Source organism: Dipteris shenzhenensis, chromosome 11 (genome assembly GCF_047967505.1).
Source record: "Dipteris shenzhenensis isolate YYH24624 ecotype China chromosome 11, Dip_SZ_1.0, whole genome shotgun sequence".
Classification (NCBI taxonomy): domain Eukaryota; kingdom Viridiplantae; phylum Streptophyta; class Polypodiopsida; order Gleicheniales; family Dipteridaceae; genus Dipteris; species Dipteris shenzhenensis.
Window position 1 is genome coordinate 20,881,216 of NC_141606.1, and position 13,894 is coordinate 20,895,109.

A 13,894-nucleotide genomic window follows, 5' to 3' on the forward strand; every position below is an offset into this window, starting at 1 on the left:
TGCCCACACTATGTGTGGTTATAATAATTATATATTATATATTATCATACGAATATTTTCAATTGCTCGTCCATTCAAAACTACATGTTTTCAATCTGAATTCTTACAATATTCCTTCTTTTGATGCAAGGGAGCAAGGAAATCCAAGCTAGATGCCAAATCAAAAGAAATCGGCGCCTTTATTCATATGATTGTAGTCCATGTGACAATATTGTATAGATTGCAATGAGGATCGGTTATTATGAGCTCTTGTGAGTATCGTCTTATTCATGTATTTGTTGGGTTTCAACTCCCAAAATGCACAAACAATATGGGCATCACCAAGTCAATAATAAATTAGTTTGTTGGGTTTCAACTCCCAAAATGCACAAACAATATGGGCATCACCAAGTCAATAATAAATTAGCACCTAAGTTGATAAAATGCTAATGTAGAGTTTGTACCGTTGTGCTCTATGAATGAACAGGTTGCGTGCAGCAAATCTAGTGCTTAAAAAGCTATTGGATGTGGGATTAAAAGGCTATTGGATTTGAGTAGAGAATCTGGACGTGTGGTTGGAGGAGAGGAGGCACACACAAAGTTGCATCATCATCATCATCATCATCACCCAGCAATGGCGATCCTCTACACTTCGTATGCCTCATCACGCCCATTTTTCGAAGGCTCCGTTGCCGCATCCTCCCGCATCAATCGACCTTCCATCCCCACTGCTAGCGCCTCCACTTCCTACCAGAACGACGATGCCCAAGAAGACGATCAGATTGTCAAATTCAGACCCCTCAGACGACGGCAGCGTTGGCAATGGTCCAAAGGCGATGCTCCCGGCGAGTACGGCGGCCCTCCCCTCGACTTCCGGATCAGACGTATGTGGGGAGAGGCTGTCAAGGATCCTATCGTCTCCACCGACGATTACATTTGGAACAAAGATTGGCAGAGTCATTTGTTAGCTCCCAAATCAAAGGAGCCTCCCGCTCCAGCCTCCACGGTATCGGGATCTCGACATTCCGAACAGAGTGGGCGCTTCACGTCACTCTTTTTCGCTTTAGCAATTCCTATTTCCGTTGCGTCTTACTCCGTTCACTTGCGCACAGGAACAACAAGATGGAGCCGGGTTTCTAAGCCTCAACCGAGCAATCGCGCTTGATAGGTCCGGACTTTCGTTTGCCGTTTTGATACCACACTTAATAGCATTGCACTTTGTATTCATCATCGCTCATCCTGCTTGACTTTGGACTGCCAGCATCGATGTGGATCTAAGCAAGGAATTATTGAAGCCTGTGAAGTCTGTTCCTGAAGTGCAAGTAGAGGCTATCCTCACAGATGAGGTATACTAAAGTCCAGCTCTATACTTTATCTACTGCTTCATATGGTGTGCCTTTTGCTTTCAGACATTTAAATGAGCTTCTCGCTGTGGCCTCGCTTTGAAAAAAAAGACTACCAAGCAGGATAAACCACGTTGGAGAATGGCTCCTACCAGGGGTGAGCAAAAGCAATGGGCACGTGCTCGTAAGGCTGTCCCAGGCGGAATGGTATGTTACCAGCGGTGCTTTTAGACATCGCTTTGTGATACAAGAATCTTTGTGGACTGGCCAATTTACATCCAAGAGTTACACGATTGATTTTTGTGTCGATTACCCTTGTTTATTCCCTTTCTCTTAGTCTCTTCATATGGACCTGTTTAAAGCAGTTATCATAAATAGATGTCAAGATGGGGAGTTTCTTAACTTGAACGTGAAGGCAATTTTAAGATGTTAAGATGTGGAGTTGTTCCTGCCAGGCAATGTTGATTTCAGAGGTTGACAAAGAACAGGAAAGTCCAAAGAAGCTGTCTGTTGTGGGCAGGCAAAATTACCTTCAGGTAAGATCTTTGGTTGAAGTCATTCCTTTGAGTCCTTGGGCTGTGGAAACTGGTGGAGCAAGGCCACAGGGTAGCTAACCTAAAACAGCTGTACTTTTGGCATGCAGCTGAAGAATAACTTGTTCCTTCTTACAACAGTTCTTGGAGGTGCAGGTGCTGCATGTGCCTATGTGTTATACTCAGCAGAAGTTTCCATCAGGTATATCTTTATTGAGAATGAGTATGCTTGTTGTGCCATGGGAAGAAAATGGATTGAGTTGTCATTCAAAGGTGATTGTTTCTTCTTTGATTCCAAAAAAGGGGTTTATTCTGAGTGTGCGCAGCTATGGGGTTGGACTAATTGGAGCGCTAGTCTACATACGGATGTTGAGCAACAGTATAGACTCTATTGGCAATAGTGATGCTACAGGTGCCATAAGGTATGAATAGGGTGTGATTCTGTTTGAGTCTATGCTTTGTGCTTTTACTTCTGGTTTTTTAGAGCTGCTCTCTCTCTCTCTCTCTCTCTTATACTTTGCATGGCTGCATACACTCCCATACATGTTGCGCTCCTCTAAACCCCAACCTCTTCATTTTGTGCCTTGCAATAGTTGGTACGATGAGGAGTAATAGTTGGTACGATGAGGAGTGTAAGGCTCTTTGCCGACAGCTATGACTCAAGGCCAAATATAACCTTCCGAGTGAACCAGACACAATACACGAGTATTGTCATCTGGTATGCCTGAAGAAGCAGGTATTTGTCCGTTGAAATGAGGAGTTACTAAACGTTTTATTCAGCAACAACTCCAGGGAGTTTTCGCGCAAGTTCCTTGAGCGGAAATCACTCTCACCTCTTACCGACACTCAAGTTTGGCACACATATGCACACAGCCTTTACGATGTTCCTCACCAACCCGTCCCTCACCTCTCGCACTCACTGCGCCCGGCCACCTGCACTCTGTTTACCAGAGGTGGTGTCAAGGATGTGGCATTGAAGCTCCACAATGGCCGAGCGAAAGATCACGAGGGACTTTGTATTGAGTTTATTGCATATGGGATTGACATCCTAGCCCTGATCGTAGTAAAGCTATTCAGCGACACAGTGTGCCTTGGTTTCCCACACGCATGGATCCTTAACACTATCATTCTTATCCACAAGGTAGGGGATCCCATGAGCCCGGAAAACTATAGGACCATTACGATTGGGCATGTCATGTCGAAGATCTATGCATCAGTACTTGACGCAGAGGTCAGCTGGTTTGCAGAGATGTAGTGACTCAGGGCAGACGGGAGGGCATGATTCTGGCGGGACCATGGGACCATGGATCACATACCCATACTCAAGAATGTCATAGAGGAGGCCAGATTGTGGAAGTAGAGGGTGTACTGTTGCTTTGTGGATTTTCGCAAAGCTTTTGACACGGTCGAACACGCCTCATTAGGTGCTTGCCGGAGCTAGGATATGACCAGGAGATCATTTGGGCTGTTATGGCGCTTTATGAGAGAGTTTTAGGCCGAGTTCGGACGGGTGCCAGGTTGATAGAGGAGATTATGATGTTGAGACTGGCATCTCCAGGGTTGGCTGGCCGACCAGCTCCCACGCAGCAAGGGGCCAGAGGGGGTAGGCTGGCCGACCAGCCCCTGGCCGACCAGGCTCTGGCTGACCAGCTGGTCGGCCCAGTTGGCTGACCGACCAGGCTGGTCGGTCTAGGCCATCTGGCCGACCCCCCCCTGGCCTTCCCTATAAAAGGGACTCCCTCCCTTTCTCATCTTCACCACTTATTCCTGCAGCTCCTCAAGGCTCTTGTCTTCAGCCTGCTCCTGGCCATCCCCATCGGAGCCTCCTCTCAGCTGTTCTGTTGGCTGCCCACGCTCCCTCAGCAGATCCTTCCTCTTCGGGGCTCCTGCCTCCTTGCTCCAGGCTTCTACAGTTCCCCTCGTTCCAAGGTTCCTGCCTCTTCGCCCAGGCTCCTTTGCTTCCTCATTTCTAGGCTCCTGCCTCCTCGGTTCAGGCTCCTCTAGCCTCTTCGCTCCCAGGCCCCTGCCTCTTCGCTTCAGGCTTCTTCAGCCTCCGTGCTTTCAGACTGCAGCCTCCTTGTGCCTCTTTCATCTGCTTCAGTTCAGCCCCTTCTGCAGCCTCCTTGTGCCCCCTTTCCTCTGCTTCAGTTCAGTCTCTCCTGCAGCGCCTGTTTCATATCCTGTTCAAGATACCTTGTATTTCAGTTGCTGCCCTGGTTTATGGGCTGAGTTACAGCAGATCTGTTTGTGGCACATCTTGTTATCTCTAGTGTTCTCTGTGTGGTTCTGTAGCTTCAGTTTGTTTGCATCTTCCGCTGCCATTTTTAATATGGTATCAGAGCACCAGAATACTCTCTGATCTTGGAACTCCTGTATTGATGAAGTTGAAGAAGCTTGTCCTCGTCAGCAACTCTCTTTCCCGCTGACTACAGAGCTCTCTTCTTCCCCCTATATCTTTTTTTTTGCTGCCTGTCGGCAGCCCTGTTCTAGACTTTGATCTGTTCACCAGCCCCGTTTTCTTCAGCCCTTGGTTGCTGTCCACTCCCTGGTTTCAGTTATGGCTGATGAAACAAAGGATTCTACTCCGGATCTTCGCGTTCCCCCTATGTCCAGTTTCTTTCAAGAGTCTGACAAGCCTGTACGCATTCCCACTCTTCCTACATTTCCAGATGCTCGGCAGTTAGATGGGACCAACTATTCTCTTTGGAAAATTCAGATGGCGTCTGTATTGGAATCTTATGATCTTGCTGAGTTTGTTGATCCCGGGATCCCTCGTCCGTCACCTGAGGAGGAGCCACATGCTTCTCTTATCTGGGACAAATTGAATGCTCGTGTACGCTCGTTCATCTTTCTCAATTGTCAACCAGGGGTTCTCAATCATATCAAGCACCTTACTTCTGCACGTGCTATTTGGGAATTTCTTGATGGCATGTATCTTCGCGTCACTCCCATGAAACGTATCTCCTTGGAAGTTCAGCTTCGTCGCCTCGATCCAGCTACTTCCCCTTCCATACGGGACCACATCAATAAAATGCAGAGCATGCATCAAGACATCCTCCATGCAGGCAAGGCTATCTCCTCCGAAGATATGGCTATTACTCTCTTATCTCATGTTATTACTGACAGTCGATATGCAGCATTCTATTCTTCTCTTATTACCTCTGGCCGCCTCAATACCATCACTTGGGAGGAACTTGTCCCCATGATGATGGATCAGGAGGAACAGTTCATTAAAACCTCCGATGGTTCTTCTGAGGCTCTTGTGGCCCATCGTCCCAAACCTCGATCCAAGAATGCCCCGTCCTCTGCCACTAACTCATCTTCTTCAGATCCCTCCAGTGACCGCCCTGCTCCCAAAGGTCATTGCAATCACTGTGGCACTCCTGGCCATTATTGGCGCAATTGTCCCTACCGCAAACACAAACGAGCTGACGCACCCCTGGCCGCCGCGGCTGATGCCTCCCTTACCCCCACTCCTGCATTTGTTCACCTTGAGCTCTTGAATTCGGTACCCCTTCCTGCAGTAGAGTCATTGGCTCTCCATAGTTCCGATGCTCGTGAATGGATCGTTGATAGTGGGGCCTCTCGGCATATGAGCCCCTCCTCCTCGCTGCTCTAGGATCTCACCCCTCATTCTGGTCGTGTCTGCATCGGCGACAAGCACTCTATTCCTGTTCATTCAGAGGGCTCTCTTGATATTATTCCTGATGGCAAAGGGGGTAAACACTCTTCTCGTGTTCTTTATGTTCCGTCTCTCGGCTTTCATCTCCTTTCGGTTCATCAGATTTGTCAAAACAATATGAAGGTTGAGTTTGAAGCGGCCTCTGTTACCATCCGCGATCGTGCTACCGGACAGCCGGTTTGGACCGGCCATTCTACTAATGGTATCTACAAGCTTGTTGCCCTTCCCTCCCTTACAGGAACCTCTCTTGGCGACCTTTGGCATTATCGGTTTGGTCATCTACACATTGATGCTCTCCATCGTGCTTTCCGTGATCAGCTTGTCCTCGGCCTCCCTAACGTCGGCACTCGCCAAGGTCTCTGTCCCTCTTGTATATTGGGCAAACAACATCGCGAGCCATTCGCCCATCATGCCTCTCGCCGTGCCACCGTTCCGCTTGGTCTTGTTCACCTCGACCTATGTGGCCTTATGCAGATTATGTCACTGGGGGGAGCCTCGTACTACATGCTCCTTGTTGATGACTTCAGTCGCTATTCTTGGATCTATTTTCTTTCTCACAAGGATCTGGCTTTCAGTCGTTTCCAGACCTGGCTAGCCCTGGTGGAAAAAGAATCCAACCACTCGCTCAAAATTCTTCGTGCTGATAAGGGTGGTGAGTTCACCTCTCTCGAGTTTGATCGGTTCTTGAGTAGTCATGGTGTCAAACGGGAATTTGCCAACACAGGTACCCCTTCTGATAATGGCGTGGTTGAACGTAAACATCGTACCGGCGTTGAAATGGCTCGGACCATGCTAACTCACAGTCAACTCCCTCAGTCTCTCTGGGCCGAGGCCATGATGACCGCAATCCATACTCTTAACCGCTCTCCGACATCAGCAGTCCCAGGCATGACTCCTTATCAGGCTTACTATGGATCTAAGCCCGATGTTTCCCATTTTCGGGTATTTGGCTATGATGCTTATGTTCATATTCCTAAATCTGATCGTGGAAAGCTTGATCCTAAGTCCCACAAGCTCTTGTTCGTAGGCTACAACTCCGTCTCCACTGGATATCGCCTATATGATCCTCACCGCCACATTATCTCCGTGAGCAGGGATGTCCTTTTCGACGAGCAGGTCCTTCCACCATCCTCCGACTCTCCTCCTGTTCTTGGAGATCCGTCCGATGCCCCGGAGCCCTCTCTCCCTCCACCTGCCTCGTCCCCTGTTACATCACCTCCTATTCTCTCTCCTCCGCCTCCTTCTCCGGCTCCACCCTCGTCTGCTCCTCCTTTGGAACCCCGCTCGGTCCGTGTTTCGCGATGGCTCATTGATACTCTCCGCTCCTCCGGTCTTGAGGATCCCTACTCCGAACCACACCCTGATGATGGGCCTCGTCGCTCTCATCGCCACCCCCCACCGTCCTCTTCTGATCCCCTCCATGTCAATTACGCCCTTATGTCTCGCATCCTCGCCACTCGCGAGCCCACTACTGTTCCTCAGGCTCTGGCCCAACCTCATTGGAAACAGGCTATGGAAGCGGAAATTCATGCTCTTCTTCGGAACCACACCTGGGACCTTGTTCCTCGTCCCTCACACCGTTCCGTAATCGGTGTCCGGTGGATATTCAAAACAAAATACGCCTCTGATGGTTCTATCGACAAGTATAAAGCTCGGCTGGTGGCTAAAGGCTATGCCCAACGACCCGGCATCGACTATGGGGAGACCTTTGCACCTACCGCCCGGATGAGCACCATCCGAACGATCCTTGCTCTTGCCGCCCACCATCAGTGGCCCATTTTTCAAATGGACGTCAAATCTGCATTTTTGAATGGTGATCTTCAAGAAGAGGTATATGTGGATCAGCCACCCGGCTTCATTAATTCTCGTTCTCCTTCCATGGTCTGTCGCCTTCGCAAGGCCCTCTACGGTCTCAAGCAAGCTCCTAGGGCCTGGAATCAGCGTATTGATACCTTCTTCTGCCGCCAAGGACTTCATCGCTCTCTGACTGATCCCAATCTTTATCTCTTTCATGAAGGACAGCTTCATACCTTCATCATTCTTTATGTGGATGATCTAATCCTTACTGGGAGTCATACCAATCATATCCTTGCCATTAAAGTTGCTCTTCAAACTGAATTTGAGATGACGGATATGGGCCTCCTCCATTTTTTCTTGGGTCTTGAGATTTGGCAGACTAAGAGGGGGTATTTTGTCTCTCAGCAACGCTATGTTCACGAGCTCCTCGAAACTTTCCACATGGCTGACTGTCGGCCCATCACTTCTCCCATGGATCCCAACTCTAAACTCTCTGCTTCTGGGTCCACTGCTTATCCTGATGCCTCCCTCTACCGCCAGCTTGTTGGTTCTCTTCTCTGGCTACTTAACACTCGACTGGATCTCGGCTTCTCTGTCGGCACCCTCAGTACCTTCATGCAAACCCCTTCGCTTTCTAATTGGCAGGCTGCTCGATGTCTTCTCCGCTATCTTCAGGGGACCTCTACTTTCGGGCTCCTATATACTGCCGGTGGTTCCTCTCCTTCCCCGCTCACTCTCCGAGGTTGGAGTGACTCCGATTGGGCTGGCGACCCCGATTCTCGCCGCTCTACCACGGGCTATGTTTTCTCCTTTGGCTCTGCGGCTATCTCCTGGTCCAGTAAACGCCAACCCACGGTCGCCCTATCTTCCACCGAGGCTGAGTATCGGGCTATGTGTAGTGCCACCTGTGAGGCTGTGTGGCTTCGGCGCCTTCTTCTCGATTGTGGTTTTCAGCAACCCGCTCCTACCACACTTTTTTGTGACAATCAAAGCTGTATTGCCCTTGCTCGCAATCTGGTTTTCCATGCTCGGACAAAACACATCGAAATTCAGTACCACTACACGCGAGAGAAGGTTCTTGACGGTACCATTTTGCTCCTCTTCAGCACCACTTCTGACAACGTCGCCAACATTTTTACCAAACCTGTTTCCCCTCCCCTTCTCCAACGTCATACTAGCTCTCTGGGTCTTGTGCCACACCCTGGAGCTGAGAGGGGGTGTTGAGACTGGCATCTCCAGGGTTGGCTGGCCGACCAGCTCCCACGCAGCAAGGGGGCCAGAGGGGGTAGGCTGGCCGACCAGGCTCTGGCCGACCAGCTGGTCGGCCCAGTTGGCTGACCGACCAGGCTGGTCGGTCTAGGCCATCTGGCCGAACCCCCCCTGGCCTTCCCTATAAAAGGGACTCCCTCCCTTTCTCATCTTCACCACTTATTCCTGCAGCTCCTCAAGGCTCTTGTCTTCAGCCTGCTCCTGGCCATCCCCATCGGAGCCTCCTCTCAGCTGTTCTGTTGGCTGCCCACGCTCCCTCAACAGATCCTTCCTCTTCGGGGCTCCTGCCTCCTTGCTCCAGGCTTCTACAGTTCCCCTCGTTCCAAGGTTCCTGCCTCTTCGCCCAGGCTCCTTCAGCCTCCTCATTTCTAGGCTCCTGCCTCGGTTCAGGCTCCTCTAGCCTCTTCCCTCCCAGGCCCCTGCCTCTTCGCTTCAGGCTTCTCCAGCCTCCATGCTCTCAGACTGCAGCCTCCTTGTGCCTCTTTCATCTGCTTCAGTTCAGCCCCTTCTGCAGCCTCCTTGTGCCCCCTTTCCTCTGCTTCAGTTCAGTCTCTCCTGCAGCGCCTGTTTCATATCCTGTTCAGGATACCTTGTATTTCAGTTGCTGCCCTGGTTTATGGGCTGAGTTACAGCAGATCTGTTTGTGGCACATCTTGTTATCTCTAGTGTTCTCTGTGTGGTTCTGTAGCTTCAGTTTGTTTGCATCTTCCGCTGCCATTTTTAATATATGAGTGCCATTGAGTCAAACAAGGTTATCTGCTATCACCAACCTTGTTTGGCCTCTACATAGATGGGCTCGAGACCTTCATGGGAGCACTAGGGGGGTTGGGTGCTCCCTTGCCGGTACCCTGATTCAGATCCTCTTATACACAGATGATGTGGTACTAATGTCCTTCCAGAGGGCCTCCAGAGACATTTGGATGCATTGCAGGCCTTTGTGTGAGTCACATGATTTGAAGCTCAACCTTGGTAAGACCATGATTATGATCTTCAATACATCTTGAGGAGCCATGCACTGGGAGATAGATCCCCAGTTGGGATCGTCTCCTCACATACTTACTTAGGTGTTGTCTTCTCTGGCTCGACTTTGAAGATGACACCGACAATGCAAGCCCGGTTGAGCAATGGCCATGCCTCACTTGCCCAACCGGAGAGACACTGCTTCCACTCACACTTTCAAGATCCTCGGACTAAGGCTTTTCTCTTTGACTCCTTGGTTCGACCAGGCGGCATATATGGTAGCCCTTGTTGGGGACCCGACCTCTCAGACATAGAGTGGGCACAAGTAGAGCGACCATAGATTCTCTTGCTCTCACAGATGATTCGGAGGAAACCATTGGTGCCACATCATATCATTCAGGCTGAGCTTGGTGCTTCTCCACTGTAGCTAGATACAACATCCTAGACCATTACCTGACACCGTGTCAAATAGTATGGAGATTGCACATCGAGGAGATGTAGGCTGCCATGGCTGGCTCTGGCTTCGTCCATGAGTCTTGCAGATGGAGGGGACGGGAGAGGTTGGTATACACAAACACGTAGGTGGTTCGAGAGATTGGAACTCCACATGGATAGACTGCCCCCCTTCTAGTATAGCGTAGACACTCCATCTATCCCACTTGGGTACCACGAGAACTATGTCTTTGAGAGGATGTCTTATAGCTACACACATTTAGGACCTGGTTGGAGTCGAGAGAGCTTCTAGTGAAGCTCAATGTCTACAAAGATCACTCCTTCGCATCTCTGAGGAGGGCTTCATTGTCCCGCCAAAGTATACTCAGATCCACTTACCACACTCATTGCGGATCTCCATCGGGCAGTTTTGAGTATCATCACACCGACTTAGTATCAAGAGAGGCAAGGCACGACATACTCGGTAGCGGACGGACATGTGGATCACACTGGGTGACCTCCCATCCTTGTTCAGAGCTCGGACACAACCCATGGGTGTTACAGTAGCCTTGGTTGGGCGCAGAGCCATTGCCAGGAGATCAAGACGGACATCGCCCACAGACGTTAGTGCTCCATCACTGGCTATGCTTCAGCACGACCTTGCCCCTCACGAGCTCCCCTTGACATTTACACCCTATGAGGCCTCATTGTACTGGCCAGAGACGGCATGCCCTGGTGACATGCCCTGGTGACGTGGATTGATCAACGTGATGATGAGGGTTGTGATTATGATGATGATGATGATGACGATGATGAGGTTGATGATGATGTTACTACTGATGATATGACTATGCACTACTTAGGACTTAGCACTCAGCATGGGTGATGACACGCGTTTGGTAGCTCCACCCTTTTTGCTTGTTTTATCAGGTTTTCTACCAGTCTCAGAGACCCATCAGTATTCCGTAGACTATAATAAACTTTCTTTGTCTCTCTCTCTCTCAATGCGAAAAAACATGACATGCTTGGCCTAGGAGCTGAATTGATTAAATGGGGTGGAGAAACTTTTGACGGCATCAATCACAAACATGTTAATGGAGAAGGTTTTCCCCATCATTGGCAATGTAAAATAATAATTCTGATATATAAAGGAGCTAATAGAAAAGAGCAATGAACTACCAGACAATCATGGTAAGCAGTTGATGGCAAGCTATTTGGGACTGGTTTGGAGCAGAAGTTAAAGCCAGTGGGCAGACTATAATAACGTGAGAGTACCATCAGGGCAGGGTTCATTCAACAGTGGATCACTTATTCAATATGAAGTTAACTCGTAGAGGGAGCGCAAGGAAAAGGTGATCTTCTGTTATGCTGTATTGTCAACTTCAAGAAATGATTTGACACCATGCCAAGGCAGAAGCTAAGGGATAGAATGTTAGCTTTGAAATTCCACAGGGATATAAGAAAAGCAACTTTAAGATTACATGAAATGTTTTGGTAAAGTTGTCAAGATGCATGGTAGAAGGCTCATAAGGGAAAGAAAGAGGGTGAAACAAGGCTGCCCACTAACTTACCCCAAGTATATTCATTCATAGATGATCTTGGAAACTGGATAATGAGACAAGAAGGAGAAGGTTTCCAAATAGCCATGCATGTCATCATCGGGCGCTGATGACATCAGTGGGGATGTCATAGTAGCTAGTCCCTGCTACGCGTGATGGAGTTTATGGTTTTCAACCTTGTGAGTGACTATCATGAGATTGAAACTGCACTATGTTGTGTTTAGAGGATGAGTTTGGGAATGTTCCTGGATGCATCTAGGTATATGCATGTCATAGTTTTACTACTTATGGAAATGATGTGCTGATAAGTCTAATCTCCAAAGAGACTTGAACACAGACAAGACCAAAGTGATGATCATAAACTTACGTTGTAGTGGATTGCTAGGAGGACTCTATGTTTCGGGTCGTTGGGCTTCACCTTAACGTGTTTCACATCTTGCTTTCACTCAGAATGTACTTAAAGTTTCAGCACAAGAGGCTCTGCAGCAAGCTATTAATACGTACACTGGAGCACTTCATGCATCCTCGAAAGGTTTCTTTACAGGTTCTTCAAAGGACCCTGCTCATCAGATTGGCTTCCTTTCAAGTGCACATCAACTGTTCTTCAGCTGCAGTGGGTGAGCTAGTGACAGAGCCCGAACAGGTTGCAGCGACAAACACAATGACTCTTCACTTGTCTGGATCTTCAAAGATGCAGCAGATACATACAGCATTGTACGAGCCAGCGCCAACAGCCGATGCCCCCAGAGCTACGAAGGCTCCAGTATGGGTTGAATTACCTAATCTCCCTCTTGCTTTATGTAGCCAGGCTGAGAGGCTGTTTTCCAGCTTCGGCAATGTCTTAGGGGTCAAAAAACAAAACATTTATTAACCCAAGAGCTCACCCCCGAGTCTATGTACTTATGGATCTTGCAGAAGAGCTTTCAGAAAATCTGCCTATTTATTCGAAGTCCTCTCCTAGCCCAGCCCCTAGTCTATAAAAACTTTGGCAACATGCTTCCTCTATCGAGTAGCAGGACACACAGTCAAGGATTTTCCGCGAATGAAAGGCCTTAAGACTTTTACTTCTCAACACGATCAGCCACTTGTGACCTTCGAATGGGGGACTGTTAAATCTACGTTTGCAAGCAGTCTCCCTTCCAAGCAAGGCGATTCAAGCGGAGGCAATGAGAAAAACAGCCGCGACTACAATGCCTTCCTGCTGCTGCAGATTCACATCTTGCCAGGCCTCTTCCAGGATCTAGATCTGCTCCAAAGCCTTCCTTACAGCATGCTGATGTCATCACTGCCTCAGGGCATCTGTTGCAGCCTGCAAACCCTGCGCAATCTGGTCCTCTCCACCCATGGACAGACTTGTGGCACTTCCATGTCAGTTCTGCCCTCCAAGAGAGCCTCCATTTGCCAAGTACTCTTGTCTCTATGCTGCCCACATGGCAGCACAGTTTGCTGCCGGTGTGGCAGCCCCAAATCTATTTCTTTTGTCCTATGGTCCCCCAATGCACTCCTCATTTGGGGGCTCAGAGATGGGGAGGTGACCTCATTCCAACAAGGAGCTGTAGAGGAAGCGTCTATCAACAAAGAACAAAGGTAAGGGTAAGCCTGGCAAAGGCAAGGCCAAGAAGGACAAATTTGATGACGGAGCGGACTCTTTAGAGGAAGAAAATAAGAAGAAGAGGAAGAAAGAAAAGAAATGCTTCTATTGTGATGAGCTAGGGCATTTTGTGAAGGACTGCAAAAAGAAGAAGGCTGATCAGAAGAAAAAGGGGGCCAACTAAGAGTCAAAGGAGTCAAAATCAGCTCATGTGGTGGTCAGAGAGGAACTTTTCTTGGTGGCTTCTCTTGGTGTTGCTAAGATGAGGTATACAAACCCTGGTGTTACGGTCAAGATGTCTGATATTGAGAGATGGTCAGAAGAGGAGTAACACAGGTATAGGGTCCAATAAACCCTAGGCCTAGTTGGCAAGGATCTAGGATTAGATCTGAAGACAGCGTGGGGTCTAATCTGGGGCTAGGGTTAACCTAACGATAGACCTAAGCTAGCGGATGAGGTTTAGATCACTAGTAGTGAGCTAGCCTGCTATACTTGGCAGTGGAGTGCTAGCCAAGTCAAGGTAAGCCAAATTGGGCTGAGGCTTGACCTTAAAGCAAGGGATGCTTGCTTTTTTTTTTTTTTTTTTTGCAAAAAAGAGACTTCTATTAAGTAAGAAAGAAACTCACTAGAGCAAGCTCTGAGCGGAAATACAACATCATGAAATCATGAGGAAAAATAAAACCCCCTCAAAGTGAGGTGGAGCCTCTGTGCATCTGGCTCTCCAGATATGCCAGGATGCTATGCTCGCT

The 13,894-nt window shown here is 48.8% G+C and overlaps 1 protein-coding gene across 1 annotated transcript in view; it reads left to right on the plus strand.

Annotated features, from left to right (window-relative positions):
* Positions 1 to 433: 433 nt before the first annotated feature.
* Positions 434 to 13,894, plus strand: part of LOC147896754 (ATP synthase protein I-like protein) — a 36,347-nt gene continuing 22,886 nt past the window's right edge. Inside the window, exons 1-7 of the mRNA XM_087381618.1 lie at positions 434 to 985; positions 1,092 to 1,147; positions 1,241 to 1,325; positions 1,434 to 1,529; positions 1,778 to 1,858; positions 1,966 to 2,057; positions 2,182 to 2,277. Coding sequence (XP_087237744.1) covers positions 614 to 985; positions 1,092 to 1,147; positions 1,241 to 1,325; positions 1,434 to 1,529; positions 1,778 to 1,858; positions 1,966 to 2,057; positions 2,182 to 2,277 — 878 coding nt within the window. The 5' untranslated portion in view covers positions 434 to 613. The remainder of the gene's footprint in view (positions 986 to 1,091; positions 1,148 to 1,240; positions 1,326 to 1,433; positions 1,530 to 1,777; positions 1,859 to 1,965; positions 2,058 to 2,181; positions 2,278 to 13,894) is intronic.